The 19095-nt window shown below is 41.0% G+C and overlaps 1 protein-coding gene across 2 annotated transcripts in view; it reads right to left on the reverse strand.

Annotated features, from left to right (window-relative positions):
• The window catches only part of LOC140212491 (FYVE and coiled-coil domain-containing protein 1-like), a 241484-nt gene that overhangs the window by 200821 nt on the left and 21568 nt on the right, over positions 1 to 19095 (reverse strand). For both annotated transcript variants that reach the window (XM_072283363.1, XM_072283364.1), the window contains exons 5-7: positions 16162 to 16268; positions 12158 to 12301; positions 152 to 242 (exon numbers count right to left, since the gene is read on the reverse strand). In XM_072283363.1, the coding sequence (XP_072139464.1) occupies positions 152 to 242; positions 12158 to 12301; positions 16162 to 16268 (342 nt within the window). The remainder of the gene's footprint in view (positions 1 to 151; positions 243 to 12157; positions 12302 to 16161; positions 16269 to 19095) is intronic.

The following is a 19095-nucleotide window of genomic DNA, read 5'->3' on the forward strand; positions in this document are numbered from 1 at the left end:
AGAAGACTAATTTTTGACTTATTTTTCCTTCTGCCAAACATGGCCTGAACAGCAGAGGATTTTCCAATGGCCTCACTCATAAGTTTCATGTAACATTACTGTGCATTTAATTGACTCTATCTCTGTAGACTATAGATAGCAAGTTACTCACTTGTGAATAGTTGCTAATCAAACTGCTTATGCTGGAGCATCTACTTGGTGGTCTCCAAAAATGAGAAGGAGAAGACATGCCGAAAGATCGCCTTGAAAGAAAGCACATACAGCAGTTTTATACTTACTAAATTAAATTATATAAAATGAAAGTCTTTTTTTCTGAACCAGTATAACAACATCTTAAATACAGCTGAAGTCTATTTTGGAATGAAATCCAACAGGAAGATTAAGATATGAATTTCCAGGATATCTGCAACAACTTCAATCAATGTTCACTGGACAGGATAATTCACAAATGAAGAATGAGCACTTGACCCACTAACCTACCTGAACTGCAAATGCCAATGCATCTTGCTGGTCTGGTTGAAGGTGCAGTGCTTTGGTCATGCTCACAGAAAGATCAGTCAACTGCTCCTAAAAACTCACCTGCTTTATTTGAAGACTCAACCTCAAATTCCTTCATCAGAGTTCAGTGCATCTTATAAAGCATAATACCACCAAACTTATTCTGAAACTCATTAATTAACCAATTAATTAATTAACCATTTGACATATTAAACTCAAGAGTGATCGAGAGTAACATTCGTAGATACAAAATGTAGAGAATCTGAGGTTAAATCTAACTCTGAGTTAGTACATCTTACTTTGAATAGGACTCCATAACTGAAATCAGTTCCCATGAAAAAGAATATGGGACTCTAAATATTAAACTTCTATTGCACCTTGTGACAACTTGAGATGGGCAGTGAATATTCATTTATGATTAACTTAACTGTCGCATACATTTTCTAATTTTCTGCTCTCAATTTTCATAGAACAATGGATATTATTAGATAAACAGGAAAAGGGGATAATGACCTCAATAATCTGTGCAATGCTTTAACACCTCATTAGTTCTTTTCTTTATACATTTGGAAGTTTGGTTGATCATTGAGCTTAGCAAACTGTTTGCAGACATTTTGGCTCCAATCAAGAAGACATTATCAGTGCACAGCTGAGGGTGTTGTCTTCTTAGAATGCTGGTTAATATACTCCTCTGGGGTCTGAATAATCAATATCCATTCGGACCCTGGAGGCGTATATAACCCAGCATTCTGAGACTACACCCTCAACTGCACACTGATGATGGCTTCTCGAATGGAGCAGAAACATCCGCAAACATTTTGCCAAGCTCGGTGATGCAAATAACCATCCTCAGCTACTAATACCCTGCAATATTTCAAATTCGCCATAAATGTCAAGACAGCAAGACCTGGAGCAACCAGACTGCTTTAGACACAAACAGGGCACATAATACTCTGATGTACATAATACACTGAGGGAAGGGCACATAATACTCTGATGTACATAATACTCTGATGTACATAATACACTGAGGGAAGGGCACATAATACTCCGAAGCAGTGGTCTTGTACTATTTCTAATTGCAAGTACATTTATTAGTTATATCAGCATCTGGACTTAAGTTCCATGTACCAGAAGTATTGAAAATTCTGAACATATAAATATGCATCATTAGCTTTCTTTGCAAAATACTTCAACTTATTCAGCAGGTAATAAACCTCCTCAAAACATATCAAAGCACAAAATTTTAGATCTCAATCCATCCCATATGATCAGTTGGTGGTTTGTACATTTAAGGAGCTGGTTATCTGCTGGGAACACCAACAAAAAATGCTGGTGAACGCAGCAGGTCAGGCAGCATCTAGAGGAAGAGGTACAATCGACGTTTTGGGCTGGGATCCTTCATCAGGACTAACTGAAAGAAGAGATAGAAAGAGATTTGAAAGTGAGAGGGGGAGGGGGAGATCCGAAATGATAGGAGAAAGCAGGAGGGAGGGGTAGATCTAAGAGCCGGAGAAGGGAAAGGATCATGGGACGGGGAGCCTGGGGAGAAAGAGAAGGGGGGAGGGGAGCCCAGAGGGTGGAGAGCAGACAAGGAGTTATAGTGAGAGGGACAAAGGTAGAAAAAAGAGAGAAAAAAGGGGGAAAAAAATAAAAAAATATATAAAATAAATAAATGAGGGATGGGGGTGAAGGGGAGGAGGGGCATTAACGAAAGTTAGAGAAGTCAATATTCATGCCATCAGGTTGGAGGCTACCTAGACGGATTATAAGGTGTTGTTCCTCCAACTTGAATGTGGCTTCACCTTGACAGTAGAGAAGGCCATGGATAGACATATCAGCATGGGAATGGGAAGGCCGCACCGGGAGCACCGGACATAGTATATCACCCCAGCTGACTCACAGGTGAAGTGTCACCTCACCTGGAAGGTCTGTCTGGGGCCCTGAATGGTGGTGAGGGAGGAAGTATAAGGGCATGTTCCGCTTACAAGGAAAAGTGCCGGGAGTGAGATCGGTGGGAAGGGATGGGGAGGACGAACAGACAAGGGAGTCACGTAGGGAGCGATCCCTGTGGAAAGCAGAAAGAGGGGGGAGGGAAGGATGTGCTTAGTGGTCGGATCCAATTGGAGGTGGCGGAAGTTACGGAGAATTACATGTTGGACCCGGAGGCTGGTGGGGTGGCAGTAGGGTGGGGTGAGAGCAAATGCGCATGAAATGGGAGAGATGCGTTTGAGAGCAGAGTTGATGGTGGAGGAAGGGAAGCCTCTTTCTTTGAAAAAGGAAGACATCTCCTTCATCCTGGAATGAAAAGCCTCATCCTGAGAGCAGATGCGGCAGAGACGGAGGAATTACGAGAAGCGGATGGCATTTTTGCAAGAGACAGGGTGGGAAGAGGAATAGTCCAGGTAGCTGTGAGTCCGTAGGCTTATAGTAGACATCAGTAGATAAGTTGTCTCCAGAGATAGAGACAGAAAGATCAAGAAAGGGGAGGGAGGTGTTGGAAATGGACCAGGTAAACTTGAGGGCAGGGTGAAAGTTGGAGACAAAGTTAATGAAGTCAATAAGCTCAGCATGCGTGCAGGAAGCAGCATCAATGCAGTCGTCGATGTAGCGAAGGAAAAGAGGGGGACAGATACCAGTACAGGCTTGGAAGATGGATTGTTCCACAAAGCCAATGAAAAGGCAGGCATAGCTACGACCCATACGGGTGCCCATGGCTACACCTTTAGTTTGGAGGAAGTGGGAGAAGCCAAAGGAGAAATTGTTAAGAGTAAGGACTAATTCCACTAGATGGAGGAGAGTGGTGGTAGAGGGGAACTGGTTAGGTCTGGAATCCAAAAAGAAGTGGAGAGCTTTGAGACCTTCCTGGTGGGGGGATGGAGGTATATAGGGACTGAACGTCCATGGTGAAAATAAAGTGGTGGGAGCCAGGGAACTTAAAATCACTGAAAAGATTCAGAACGTGAGAAGTGTCACAAACATAGGTGAGAAGGGATTGAACAAGGGGGGATAAAACAGTGTCAAGGTATGCAGAAGTAAGTTTGGTGGGGCGGGAGCAAGCTGAGACAATGGGCCTACCTGGGTAGGCAAGTTTGTGGATCTTGGGTAGGAGGTAGAAACGGGAAGTGCAGGGTGTGGGAACTATAAGGTTGGTAGCAGTGGATGGAAGATCCCGAGCTGATAAAGTTGGTGATGGTGTGGCAGACAATGGCCTGGTGCTCCTTAGTGGGGTCATGATTGAGGGGTAAATAAGAGGAGGTATCCACATGCTACATATGCCCTTATACTTCCTCCCTCACCACCATTCAGGGCCCCAGACAGTCCTTCCAGGTGAGGCGGCACTTCCCCTGTGAGTTGGCTGGGGTGATATACTGCGTCCGGTGCTCCCAGTGCAGCCTTCTATGTATTGGCGAGACCTGACGCAGGCTGGGAGACCGTTTCACTGAACATCTACGCTCTGTCCGCCAGAGAAAGCAAGATCTCCCAGTGGCCACACATTTTAATTCCACACCCCATTCCCATTCTGATATGTCTATCCACGGCCTCCTCTACCGTCAAGATGAAGCCACACTCAGGTTGGAGGAACAACATCTTATATTCTGTCTGGGTAGCCTCCAACCTGATGGCAAGAATGTTGACTTCTCTAACTTCCGTTAATGTCCCACCTCCCCTTCACACCCTATCCCTTATTTATTTATTTTATATATTTTTCCCTTTTTTCTCTCTCTCTCTTTTTTCTCCCTCTGTCCCTCTCACTGTAACTCCTTGCCTGCTCTCCATCCTCCGGGCTCCCCTCCCCCCTTCTCTTTCTTCCCAGGCTTCCCGTCCCATGATCCTCTCCCTTCTCCAGCTCTTAGATCCACCCCTCCCCTTCTGTCTTCTATCATTTTGAATCTCCCCCTCTCCCTCCCACTTTCAAATCTCTTACTATCTCTTCATTCAGTTAGACACAAAGGGTCCCAGCCTGAAACGTTGACTGTACCTCTTCCTATAGATGCTGCCTGACCTGCTGCGTCCACCAGCATTTTTTGTGTGTGTTGCTTGAATTTCCAGCATCTGCAGATTTCCTCATGTCTGGGTTATCTGCTGGGCAATGTTTTCACCATACCCATTAAATTGCCAAGATGAAATTGACAGAGACACAATCAATGCTCACAATTTTCAAAGGAAACTGGGAAGCAAGTCCTCCTCGCTAACAATCAACACTGGCACAACTCAAGGTAAGTCTCAGCCCACTGTTCTGTTCTCTCTGCACCCATGATTGTGCAGCTAAGTACAGCTCAAACACCATCTGTACATTTGCTGATAACATAACTGTTGTTGGCAAAATTTCAGATGGTGTTAAGGAGGCATATAGGACCAAGATAGATCAGCTGGTTGAGTGGTCTTGCAGTAACAACTTGCACTCAGTGTCAGTAAGACCAAGGAACTGATTAAGGACTTCAGGAAGGAGAACTCCAGGGAATACTCACAAGTTCCCACTGAGTGGAAAGCATAAGCAGTTTCAAGTTCGTGGGTGTTAAGATCCCTGCGGATCTGTCCTAGGTCCAACATATCGATGCAATATCAAAGAAGGCACGACAGCAGCTATACTTCACTAACAGTTTGAGGAGAATTGGTTTATCAGCAAAGGCACTCGCAAATTTCTACAGATGTATCATGGAGGGCATTCTGATTGTGTCACAATCTGGTACGAAGGGGCTACTGCACAGGATCGGAAAACGCTGCAGAAAGTTGTAAACTCAGCCAACTCCATCATGGGCACTAGCTTTCTCAGAATCAAGAGCACTATCAAAAGGCAATGCCTCAAAAAGGTGGCATCCATTACTGAGGAATACCATCACCCAGGACATGTCCTCATTACAACCATCAAGGAGGAGGTACAGGAGCCTGAAGACACCCACTCAACATTCCAGGATCAGCTTCCTCTCCTTTGCCATCAGATTTCTGAATGGACAATGAATCCATAAATATTACTTCAGTATTTTCCCTCTCTTTATGCACCACTTATTTAATTTCCCTTTATCATATATATACTCTTATTGGGTGCCACAGTAACGTAGGAAGGGTTGAAGAGCTGGAAGGGCCTATAGCCCACTGTATCACTTTTTATTATTATGTGTTGTAATGTATTGCTGACACAAAACAACAAATTTCATGATATACAGTATGCTAGTGATATTAAACCTGAATCTGATTCAAATTTAAGTTGCACCCAGGTTAAACTCTGGTCATAAGAAGCATAATTAAGGCTTGGATCAGGGTAGTCATGGGGGTGGGTGTTTCATTTAGCTAATCATAATGGGGGGGAATCAGAGCTCAGAAAGATGGATGGAGCATTGTGCAATCTTGAATGGATTAGAACCTAAACAGAGAATTCAACCAATGTAGGGCTAGGAGGTCAATCTCAGGTCCAATGGCAAGCAGGGAGCTGTCACATGATCAAAAGGTTTGTTCAAAGAATTGGGGGGGGGGGGGATGGTGAAATGCGAGTAATAACAGGATTTACATTAAGGAGGTTCCAGAGGAAGTGTCTGCTTGAATGCCCAAAGTAATGCAAACGACCTAGAGATGGTCAATATCACATTTCTAGTGAAAACATGATTTTTGCTTGCGCTTATTTTACAGTATGTTACTTGATTATCTGTAATGTGAGCATCTTTGAGAAGTCATGCCCACCATTAATTGTCTTTGAATATCTGGGATGAAAGCCACATTCTTAAACTGCTGAGGTCCACTTGTAGATAGTGCTCCCACTGTGCTATTATGGATTCTGGCAACAATGATAAGATATCAATGTAAGTTAGCATGGTGCACAGCTTGGAGCAAACGTACATATGGCAATGAAAATCTGTTCTGAAGAAGGGTCTAGGTCCGCAATCTTAATTGCTTCTCCTTCCACAAATGCTGTCTTACCTGAAGCCTTTTTCCAGCATTTTCTCTTTTAATGCAAGTGGCAATGTTCCAATAGCCTTAAGTACTTAACCTCCTTAGGTAGAGATTCTGCATTTGGGAGCTGCTGTTGGAATATCCTGAGCTGCAAGACACTTTGTAGATGGAACACAATCCAGCCACAGTGGAATATTTAGGACATGGATGAGGTATCGGATACAATGATTTCCTCTTGATGGTGCCAGGTTTATTGAATGTTGTTGCAATTAAATTCATCTAGGCAAGCAAGTAGCATTCACACTCCTGACAGGTACCTTGTATATAGTGGACAGACTGCGTGGTAAGAAAACAAGTCAATTGCCACAGAATATCTAGCCTCAAACCTATTTTTATCTTTGCAGTATTTAAGAAGTTTCTCTGGTTGAGATTCTGATCTCTGGTGATGACAAAGATACTGATGTTGGAGACATGGGAATTGAACTTCAAGAGCAGCTGGTTAGCTTCGTTCCGACCGAAGGTGATCACTATAGCTCATATATTAATTGCCACTTCTGAATCCAAGATTTTGTTGTCCTAGATAGGCTAAATAGAAAGCCTTGACTGCTTCTTGATCCAAAGAACTGTGACTAGAGCTCAATACTTTGAAATCATCAGTGAACCTTTTCTGATTTTATACTGAAGGGTACAGGATATAGAGTAGCAGAAGATGGTTAGACCTTAAACACTGCCCGGGACCCGAGATTACTATCATGAATTTCAGTCATCTTTCTTTGAACTGGTTTTTACTTGAGATCATAAAGAGCTCTGGAGGGGGTGCACAGGAGATTCATCAGAATGTTGCCAGGATTTGAGGACTTTAGTTATGGAGAGAAATTCCACAGACTGCCTTGGGAGTGACAATGAAGGTGGGGAGATGATCTAATAGAAGTATATAAGATTATGATGAGCATTAATAGTGTACATAGTCAAAAACTTGTCCCAAGGTAGGGGCATCAAAAACAAGAGGTCATAAGTTTAAGTTGAGAAGGAGTTTCAAAGGTTGATCTGAAGGATAAGTTTTTGTTTTACACACAGACACAGAGTGATGTCAGGAATGCACTGCCAAAGGAGCTGGTAGAATCAGATATGAATACTTTGCTTAAGAGGCATTTAGAAAGACACATAAATCGGCATAAGAAAGATATAACAATGTAGAGGAATGGGAATGATGTAGATGGGCAAATAGACCATCATGGATGTGGAAAGCTGGAAGGTATGTTTCTGTGCTGTGCACCTCGGCGTACACTTAAATTATGGTCTTACCAACATTCAACATACTTCTCTGCTTTCCAGTGCTATGACTGCAAAACTAACCCTAGTCATGTGTTTTTTATAGCCCTGTTAACTTATACCATATTTAGTGATGAGAATTCAGTGTCAATCTGAAACCAAACTAAAAACACACAACACATCCCAGAAGAAACCCCACACATGCATCAATAATTGCCTAACAATTAAATCTTAGCCCAGCATATTTCCCTGAATGATGATTACAAGCAATAGAGATCCAAAAAGATGCTCCCCTATTGCTTTCCTTATACTGGAACTATAAAGACATCTGAGGACAAAACTACAGACAACTTGATCTTATCTGCAGGTGTAACTATATTAGCTCATTTGGCACAATGGTTGAGTGTGTAAAAAATGATCTTTCAAGAGAAGGGCTATCGAGTCACTCCTTCAAAGTTACCCTCATCGATGCTGAACAATTGTCTCAATAGATAATGTACATTTGACCTCACATTCTCATCCATTAAAGCTGCCCTCTAAGTTGCAAAACATGTGAATATTTTCATTATGATATCATGGATGAAATATCACCAGTAGTCATAAATTTTCTCATCTAGTTATACCAATGGCTCAGTCAATTGTCGGATCACACTTGTTTCATAAGAATCTGTGTTAGTCACCTACTCCAGTTTTAATCACACACAAAAGAAAAATTAAGATTGTCACTGTGTTGTACCAAATGAGTGCTTGATTATAAAATGCTATCCTTTGGACATGACCCATCTGCTCTCACCAGTGGATGTAAAAACCCAGTGTCTATTTCAATGAGGATTAGGATAGTATCCTGTGAATTGGTTACTATAGTCACCTATAAATAAACAGAGCATTTGACCATTGTCAAATATGTCTCAAGGGAACTAGAATTGTGTCAAAGTTGATGTCTCAGCTTTCTGCAACAGTGACTGCACTTCAGTATAACATTGCTGAATGTAAGCAGCTTGGTGGTATCCAGAAGCCATGAAAGAAAACATATATTACTGTTTCCTTCTCTGAGAATAGTTCAATTCAGATGTCAAAGGTCCTTTTCCTTCAGCAACCTCTTTTTTGGGTTGCCTGTGCTTATCATATAGGCTGCTGCTTACTGGCTCATGGTAATGAAGGTAATGAATCAAATATATATCTCTCCATTCCCTTCCTAACTCGGCTGGAATATCTGTGGTTGAACTGATGACTGAAAGGAATAAAGCAGTTGATAGTGCATCCTCAGGAGTATTGTCATCCTCCGAGGTATCTTATGCAGTAGTCTACTGGCGCCATGGGGTGCCTAAGAGAAAAAGAGACAAGAACTAGAATTGCAGAATGAAGTTAATTACTAGCAGATGATTATCTTGAAAATGTAGCTTGTATTAATGGCAGTTGCAAATTACTTGCTAAGAAAATGAAAGACAAAAAAAAATCAGCATTCATACAGTCTGCTAAAGCTAAGTCATCAACTATTCTTTTGCATTAATAATGGCTCCTCAAATGCCAGTAAGACCAAGGGATCTTTGCTTTGCGTGAGTGTGGGTAATAATGCTTGGACTGCTTCATCTGTTGTGCTCTCTCAGATTATATACTGCAGAATATCGTGGAGGAAGATTTAGTTTGAATCTGTTGAAAAGGTCAATGGAATTGCATGGTAACATTTATATCCATAGCATACACGCTAAAAGATTAATTGCACAAAAGGAAGGTTAAAAGAATGTGTGTTTTATATGAACAGAGGCAGTAGTATTGGAAGGTCAGACATCAGAAGTAGGATATGAGGACAGAATGGCTGTATATTGAATATTGTCAGAAAAGTGTAAATGTGTTTGAAATTTAGAGTTATTACAAATGTGCTTTCTGATGGTCTACCATTCAAATAATAACAAAGCAAAGGGTTAAAACTACTCAACCCTCCTGCCAACTTTATGAGGAATTCTGCTTCTACTTTAAGAACTGCTCTATCCATCCCTGCTCCCACTCACCTACCACTACACCACCACCCTCTTCTAGTTCATATTGTTGCTGTTGCTGAGTGCCATCAAGTTGTTGTCAACATGGCCACCCTACAGATAGTGTAGCTGTCCATAGGGTTTTTATGCCAAGATACAGAAGTAGATTGCCAGGCATTTCTTCCACAGTTCATATTAAGGATAGCTTTTAATTGCATAATTTTATTTTAGTGATAACTTCAAGATGAAGTTTCATAAAAAAAATACTGATCAGTTTCTTCTGCTTCTCAATTTGGAAATTTGGTTCAATTATTTACTCATTCAGTTTGCTGCTGCTCATCCATTCCTTATTGTTCCTTATTTAATTGTCTTTAATCTGCAAGCATTAACTCAAATTTGAGGAAATCTGCTTCTTCATATGTGAACATTTTGAAGAAACAGGAGCCTATGTAAGTAACAGATGTATCTAATAGATACACATGTATCTATTAACGGTATGTTGTTCCATTTTCTACACAAATTTGTGAAAATACATTTGTTGTATTCATTTCCTTGCTTAAAAAGGGAACAATCAGCATACATTTCAGGAACATATAAATCATCTGACTTTTCAATTTAATATTCCGCTTTCATTACTGCTCAAGTTGTTTCTTCATTCCGCAAAATCTCTTGAATTGATGTGAAGGACTTTTCATATAATGCCAATTTCAACAAGGGATAAACACATACAAAAAAAGCAGCTAAGAAAACATTTTTGAAATTGGGATTCTTCATAAGAAGTATTGGAATAAACAGCCTCTCGGTGCTTGCACCACAGCTCAATCAGATCACAACTAATTTGACTGTTGGTCTCATTGTTACCTTCCAGAAAGACTGAAGCACCAGTAGAGAAGACCAAAAAGGTACAGTCAAGGGAGAGAAGTGCTTTAAGGAATGATTTGAGTCGGTGGACTGGACAATATTCAGAGATTTATCTTCAAATCTGAATTAATATGCCACAGTGATTTCACAAGACCTGTGTGGATGAATGTGCCTTCGACAACATACCAGATATGCCCAAACCAAAACCATGGTTGAACCAGGATATTCATAGTCTGCTAAGGGCTAGATCTGTGGTCTTCATGATCAGTGACCCACAACTAAATAAGAAGTCCAGGTACACCCTACGGAAGGCTACTTTAAGAGCAAAAAAAAGTTCCAATTGAAGTTACAGATGGAATCGGATTCAGGTCAGGTCTAGCAGAGTTCGCAAGCAATTACTTCCTGCAAGGCGAAACCTAATTTCAGGAATGGCTGCCATGCTTCACTCCTACACAAGCTCAATGCCTTTCATGCATGCTACAACTACATCTGTGTGAATCCCTGCAGCATCTGGTGACCCTGTAACTTCTGTCTTACAGGCCTATGTCAGAACATCTTTCATGCAGGTAAACTTTCGTAAGGTGTCAGGCCTTGATGGTCTACCTAGTAGGCCTGACTGAAAACCTGTGCAAACTAACTGGTGGGCATGTACAAGCACATCTTTAATCTCCCACTGTTGCAGTTGGAGGTTCCTACCGACTTCAAAAGAGCAACAGTCATACCAATACCCAAGAAGAGCAGGATGAGCATACTGTCAAACAACAGGAATTCTGCAGGTGCTGGAAATTCAAGCAACACACATAAAAGTTGCTGGTGAACGCAGCAGGCCAGGCAGCATCTCTAGGAAGAGGTGCAGTCGATGTTTCAGGCCGAGACCCTTCGTCAGCATACTGTCAGACTGTAAGCAACACAGTATGGAAGTGTCAAATTTCTCCTGATGCCCAGCAAGAAATAAATTGATCTTTCTTTCCACACTTTCTCACCTTCACAGCTCAACATCCACAGACTTTCAAGAAGTGTGTTCCAATATTCCATAACCTTTGGTGTGAAGAGATTTTCACGACCTTACAGTGGATTTTGTTGTTCGCCTTTGTGCTCTGTGGCACATCGGGCAGCAACTTTGCCATTTCTTTAGCACTTGTCTTGTTTTTTATGAAGCCAAATTGCTAATTCAATGCTCAACCCAGCACAGACGGAAAGCGTGCAAGGAGCTGGCCAGGACCACTCACCTTGAAGTCCAGTGCTGATGCCACACCACCACCAGCTAGCTACACTAGATTTTCATATAACCTCATTCTAGTTGCAAGAATATTTTTTGGATCCTCTCACCAGAGGAAATTTTTTCCCCAAATTTATTCAAGAAAATCACTCTGCCATTTTAAATAAATTGATTGGATTATCTCTCAACTTTTTAAGATCACTCTTCTAAAGTCAAAAAGTCAGTCAATAGTTAATGCTGAGACTTATCCAAACTGTAATCAGTGAAAAACACTTCTACATATAGTGGTTAGAATTATTAAATTACTAATAATACATAATTCTATACATTTCTAAATAAGACTAATGAATTCTGCAGGGACGTCTTATTTAATTACTGTATGTTCAATTCCCATTTAATAAATCTTCAAATAAGCAAGTCAATACAAATAAATGTATATTACCGTGCAAATGTTGGCCAAGAAGCATCCAAATCATGCCCTCTAGATGCCAAGTCAAATTGCACTTCATTCAGGTCATACAGATGAGTAACAATATCCGAGCCGAGGTGAGAATTCAGCAAAGGGCTTCGAGCATAATACCAGTCACTTTAAATTTTAAAAGTAAAAACAAAAATGACAATTGCAAAATGAAGTAAAAACATTTAAAATATTGATCTTCTGAATACTGAAAGTTACCAAGATACTCTTCCACAAGTCAGGAAAACACATGAATGAAAATACACCTATTTTGTGTTTTAATCTGTATATGTTAATCTTTATCTTATTCTGTCATACTATCAAAAGCATTGATTTATTGTCTTACATTTATTTGTGCATTTATCACATTATCTGAAATTAATATATTCTTTACATTGATAGACTGAACCGCTGTACAGTATTATAAGTTTAGTATCACCAATCCTGAACAATTCTCGTAAGATATCTCCACTCTTTGCACTCAAATCCTTTCTTCAATACATATCATCGTGGCATTTGCCATCCTAATTTTTGTCATATATACAAAATCAGATTCAGAATCAGGTTTATTATCACTGGCACGTGACGTGAAATTTGTTAACTTAGCAGCAGCAGTTCAATGCAATACATAATCTAGCAGAGAGAAAAATAAATAAAATAATAATACATAAACAAGTAATCAATTATAGTACATGTATATTCAATAGATTTAAAAAAAACATGCAAAAACAAAAATACTATACATTAAAAAAGTGAGGTAGTGTCCAAAGATTCAATGTCCATTTAGGAATTGGATGGCAGAGGGGAAGGAGCTGTTCCTGAGTCACTGAGTGTGTGCCTTCAGGATTCTGTACCTACTACCTGATGGCAACAGTGAGAAAAGGGCATGCCCCGGGTGCTGGAGGTCCTTAATAATGGACACTGCCTTTCTGAGACACCACTCCCTGAAGATGACCTGTGTACTTTGTTGGCTAGTACCCAAGATGGAGCTGACTAGATCTACAACCTTCTGCAGCTTCTTTCGGGCCTGTGCAGTAGCCCCTCCATACCAGACAGTGATGCAGCCTCTCAGAATGCTTTCCACGGCACAACTATAGAAATTTTTGAGTGTATTTGTTGACATGCTAAATCGCTTCAAAGTCCTAAAAAGTATAGCCGCTATCTTGTGTTCTTTATAGCTACATCGATATGCTGCGACCAGGTTAGATCCTCAGAGATCTTGACACCCAGGAACTTGAAGCTGCTCACTCTCTCCACTTCTGATCCCTCTATGAGGATTGGTATGTGTTCCTTCGTCTTACCCTTCCTGAAGTCCACAATCAGCTCTTTCATCTTACTGGCATTGAGTACCAGGTTGTTGCTGTGGCACCACTCCACTAGTTGGCATACCTCATTCCTGTAAGCCCTCTCGTCACCACCTGAGATTCCACCAACAATGGTTGTATCGTCAGCAAACTTATAAATGGTATTTGAGCTATGCCTAGCCGGACAGCCATGTGTATACAGAGAGTAGAGCAGTGGGCTAAGCACAACTCCTGAGGTGCGCCAGTATTAATCGTTAACGAGGAGGATATGTTATCACCAATCTGCACAGATTGTGGTCTTCCGGTTAGGAACCTGAGGATCCAATTGCAGAGGAACACACAGAGGCCCAGGTTCTCAATCAGGATTGTGGAAATGATGGTATTAAATGCTGAGCTATAGTCACCCAGCTCCATCTAAGTACTAATACTTCTTCACCTCTTCTTCGTTGAAAGATAATGCTTTCTTTTAACCTATCAAAGCAGATGATCTTACAAACTTTTTCCACTTTACATTCTACCGACCATATTCTCACCAATGCACTTAGCCTGCTCATGCACCTTCCTCTCTACTCCAACTGGCACCCAGCTTTGAATCATCAGGAAACTTTGACATATTCTACTTAGTCCATCCACATTACTTATTCAGACTGAGCAGCTCAGATCAACTGCACTATCATACTAATCAGAGCCTCTCAAACTGAAAAAGACCTTCTTATTTCTATTCTGCTTCCATCTGCTATCCCTTGTTCATCTCAAGCCTGCCAGTATACTACATGTGCTTTAACTATAATAACCTCTTATGTGCCACCTACTACTATACACATTACAATCTACCTTACCTATTGTGCTGGAAAAAACTTCAGAAAAATGTCCAGCATGCTTTCACTTTCATAAGTTCGTTTTGACACTAGCCAAAACAACAAATTTCACGACATATGCCAGTGATATTAAACCCGATTCCAACTCTGATTATTATTCTTTAAGAAGCCTGTTATCACTTCCTAAATATTTCCTATAATTTTTCGCAAATAACTGCTCAGTAGTTACCTGAGTTGATTCCTATAACTTTCTTAAACAGTGGAGATACATTTGTTATGTTACAATCTGTGAGGACCATTCTAGAATCTATAGAAAGTGGAAAATTAAAACCCAACACATTCACTTGCTCCACCATCAACTCCTGCAAAAAAAAATTTTTATCGATTTATTTTAAAACTCGCGCTAAATGGCAACTCCTTTGCTTGCATCTTCAGAAACAGCTCTATTTCCATCTTTAATATCTTGATTTTTCCGTTTCAGGGTTCTTTTGAAGACCCCGACCTGGAGTTACACGCTGACTTCAGTTCTTTGTGGAAATGGGACCCACTCTCAGGATTTCAGGACTGGCCGTTGTTCAGCACGCCAAGGGTTTGGCCTGGGAGTCCAGCTCGAATTCGGAAGCCTAAGATCTCAGGCTCTGGGGACGGGTGGATTGAGGGTTGGGGTCAAGACAGGAGACCTGTGTGCTGTCAGGGGAGTCAGGATATCTGCCGTGGGACCAAAGACCCGGGATCTGTGCGATCTTCGGGCACAGAGCTCGAAAAAAGTAACGTAATGGACTTTTTAACTTCGTAAACCAGCGAGTTGTTTGTCTGCCCGCTCGCTGGGAAAATGGAGACACCTTTTACTCCCTTATTAAGGAGAGAGAGAGAGAATCTGCGGTATGTCGAATGCCGGGTGCAACGCAAAGTCTTTGGGGTGACTGCAAGTCTGTGTCTTTGCTATTGCTTTGCTCACGCTTGAGTGCTCGGTGATGGTACCAATGCTTTTCTTTTGCCAGTGGGGGGAGGGGAGCTGGGGGGGACTTTGGGGTTCTTAACGTTTATCTGTCGTTCATCCTTTGGGGCACTTCTCTGTTTTCATGGATGTTTGTGAAGAAAAAGCATTTCAGGATGTATATTGTATATATTTCTCTGACATTAAATTGGACCTTTGAACCTTTGAACTCTGTAATGGAAATCATTTTGTTATGTAAATTTAATTGAGAAAATAAGCATAGGCAATATTGTTGAAATAAGGATAAAAATGTGAATTTAAAGGTTGGCTCTAATAGCAGTGGTGCACAACATGTCCCATAGTCCCGAATCACTTAAACTGCATCCCATTTAACTCTACAGTCCAGTGTCCTACATTCCAGTGTAATTGTTTAAAAAAATGAAGGAAGTCCTGATCAGAGCCAAGAGTTAGGATGGCAGTACCAAAATCCTCTAAAACCATCTGGCATTTCTGATTTTGTGCAAGTGAAACTTAGAATTCAGTCTCACCCTCCCCACTGTCATAGAAAATAATGGAACAGATCTGTATGCCTTCAATAACCAGAAACAATAATGAATTGTTAAAAGTGAAAAATTAAAACTATATTTGTGGCAATAAAATTGGTTTGTGAAGGAACTAAACACATAGCACAAGACAATCTCTAACAGCACATTTTCCAATCTTTCAGGAGCCACATAAGTTGTTTTTTTTCCAATTGCAAACAAAAGGACCAGCTAACTTAGAAGATAGATTATCAAGGTTACCCGAGTCCAAGTCTAAATCCCACACAGTGGTTCTTGCACAAAGCTCCATCATTTTATATGTCCATAAAGCACTAATATGTCAACCTATTATCACGTATTTTAAATAATTCAGATATGTGTCTCTTACCTGGTAGCTTTAGCATTCATTAAGCATTGCTGAAAAGTATCAGCCAGGCGCTGGTGGACTAAGGAATAGCGGATAAATGCTCGACCTTTCCCAAGAGAGGTTTTTAACTTCAAAAACAAAATGTAAAAATTATCACTTCTGGATAAAAATATGTATGATTAACAATACATTTACTGATTTTACACTCTAAAATTGTTAAATTAATTTATTCTAGAAACTACTCCCTCAGCAACATATAATGAAAATTTCCAAGGTGTTTGGCAACTGAGAATTTAAGTTACCAAATTACCTAACGTATAACTAGAGTTAATTTTTTTAAGTTGTTACCAAAGTTTTAATTGATCTTAACTATATCTGGCATAATCATGTTAATTTGGTTACTGAAAACTTTTAGTCAAGAAATTCAGAAACATTCAGTCTCTAAATAACTAAATTGAAATTAGTGGTAATGATAACACATACACTTATAATAATATTAAATTTATTTAACAACAGAGTAAGACCTTGCAAACAAGAGAAAACCTGCAGATGCTGGAAATCCAAGCAACACACACAAAATGCCAGAGAAACTCAGCAGGCCAGGCAGCATCTAGGAAAAGGGTACAGTCAACGTTTCGGGCCGAAACCCTTCAGCAGGACTGGAGAAAAAAGCTGAGGAATAGATTAAAAGGTGGGGGAAGGGGAGGAAGGGGAGAGAGAAACACAAGATGATAGGCAAAACCTGGAGCGGGAAGGATGAAGTAAAGAGTTGGGAAGTTGATTGTGAAAGAGACAGAAGACCATGGAAAAAAGAAAAGGAAGGAGGAACACTAGAGGGAGGCAATGGGCGAGCAAGGAGATAAGGTGAAAGAGGGAAAAAGGGATGGAAAACGGTGAAGGAGGGGCGTGGGAGGCATTACCAGAAGTTTAAGAAATCGATGTTCATGCCATCAGGTTAGAGGCTACCCAAACAGAACATAAGGTATTGTTCCTCCAACCTAAGTGTGGCCTCATCACAAAAGTGGAGGAGGTCATGGACGGACATATCAGAATGGAAATGGGAAGTGGAATTAAAATGGCCGCTGGAGATCCCGCTTTTCCTGGCGGATGGAGTGTAGGTGCTCAGAGAACGGTCTACCAATCTATGTCGGGTCTCACGGATATACAGTAGGCCACGCTGGGAGCACCAAACACAGCATATGACCCCAACAGACTCACAGGTGGTGTCGCCTTACCATGAAGGACTGTTTAGGGCCCTGAATGATAATGAGAAAAGAGATGTAGGGGTAGGTGTATCACTTGTTCCACTTGCAAGGATAAGTACCAGGAGAGAGATCAGTGGGGAGGAACAAATGGACAAGGGAGTCACACAGGAAGCGATCCCTGCAGAAAGCAGAAAGCAGGGTGTACGGAAAGATGTGCTTAGTGGTGGAATCCCATTGTTTCAGAGAATTATGTGCTGGACGCAGAGGCTAGTGGGGGTAATAGGTGAGGACAAGAGGAATCCTATCCCTGGTAGGGTGGTGGGAGAATGGGATAAGAGCAGATGTGCATGAAATAGAAGAGATGCAGTTGAGAACAGTGTTGATGGTGGAGGACGAGAAGCCCCTTTCTTTGAAAAATGAGGGCATCTCCTTCATTCTGGATTGAAAAGCCTCATCCTGAGAGCAGATGTGTAGAGACAGAGGAATTGAGAGAATGGAATGGCGTTTTAACAAGTTACAGGGTGGGATGAGGTATAGTCCAGGTAGCTGTGAGAGTCCATGGGTTTATAATAGACATTAGTGGATAAGCTGTCTCCGGAGATAGAGACAGTGAGATCGAGAAAGGGGAGGGAGGTGTCAGAAATTGACCAGGTAAATTTAAGGGCACGGTATAAGTTGGAGGCAAAGTGGATGAAGTCAAAGAGTTCAGCATGGGTGCAGGAAGCAACACCAATGCAGTAGTCAATGTAGCATAGGAAAATTGCAGGATGGTCACCAGTGTAGGCTTGGAACATAGACTGTTCCACGTAGCCAACAAACAGGCAGGCATAGCTGGGACCCATGCCAGTGTCCATGGCTACCCCTTTTGATTGAAAGAAGTGGGAGGAGCCAAAAGGTAAGTTATTTAGTGAGGACAAGTTCCACTAGGCGAAGGAGAGTGGTGGCAGAGAGGAACTAGTTATGTCTGGTGTCCAGAAAGAAAGGGAGAGCTTTGAGGCCTTCCTGGTGGGGGATAGGGGTGTATAGGGACTGGACATCCATACTAAAAATAAGATGATGGGGGCCAGGGACCTGAAATCATTGAAGAGATCCAGAGGATTGAAGTGTCATGGATGTAGGTAGGAAGGGACTGAACTGGGGGGGGAAGAGTCGAGGTAACATTGCATACATTTTTAATGAGTCTGCAGAAACTGTACTGTAACGATCACGGAACCAAAGTTGGTCCCAGGCTTGAATGATTAGAGGTTTTAATAACTACAGCTTTCAGGCCCACTAATATCAAAAATCTTTTCAGGTTTTTGTTTTGTGTGGCTTTAATTATCATTCCAAGCATAAATCTGATTTAAAAAATATGACGCACATTTTTCTGGGATTTTAATTAATTTATTCAAAACTTTCTATCACCAATTTACAACAGCAAAGTAAAAGTCACCCTTCAAATTGTTCAGAACAAGGTTCTTTGCTCCTGGAGCTATGGTGTTATTCAACTATTTTTTTTCAGAAAGTAAAAAGATATAAAACCAGGAATTCCATACATAAAAGGCCAATGTTAAAAAGAAAGATCCATGCAAATGGCACAAAAGCCAGTGGACTGGATCTATGATAACCATGCTGCAGCACATTCATGGAACCACTCTACAGTTTACTAAAAGTACTAAACAAAAAACTACCAATCTAAAGCTGGAAGAAAAAAAAACACACAAATAAACCCAGTAGTAATAAGTGATTGTATTTTCTCTAAAGACCTTCT

The sequence above is a fragment of the Mobula birostris genome, chromosome 19 (genome assembly GCF_030028105.1).
Source record: "Mobula birostris isolate sMobBir1 chromosome 19, sMobBir1.hap1, whole genome shotgun sequence".
Lineage (NCBI taxonomy): Eukaryota > Metazoa > Chordata > Chondrichthyes > Myliobatiformes > Myliobatidae > Mobula > Mobula birostris.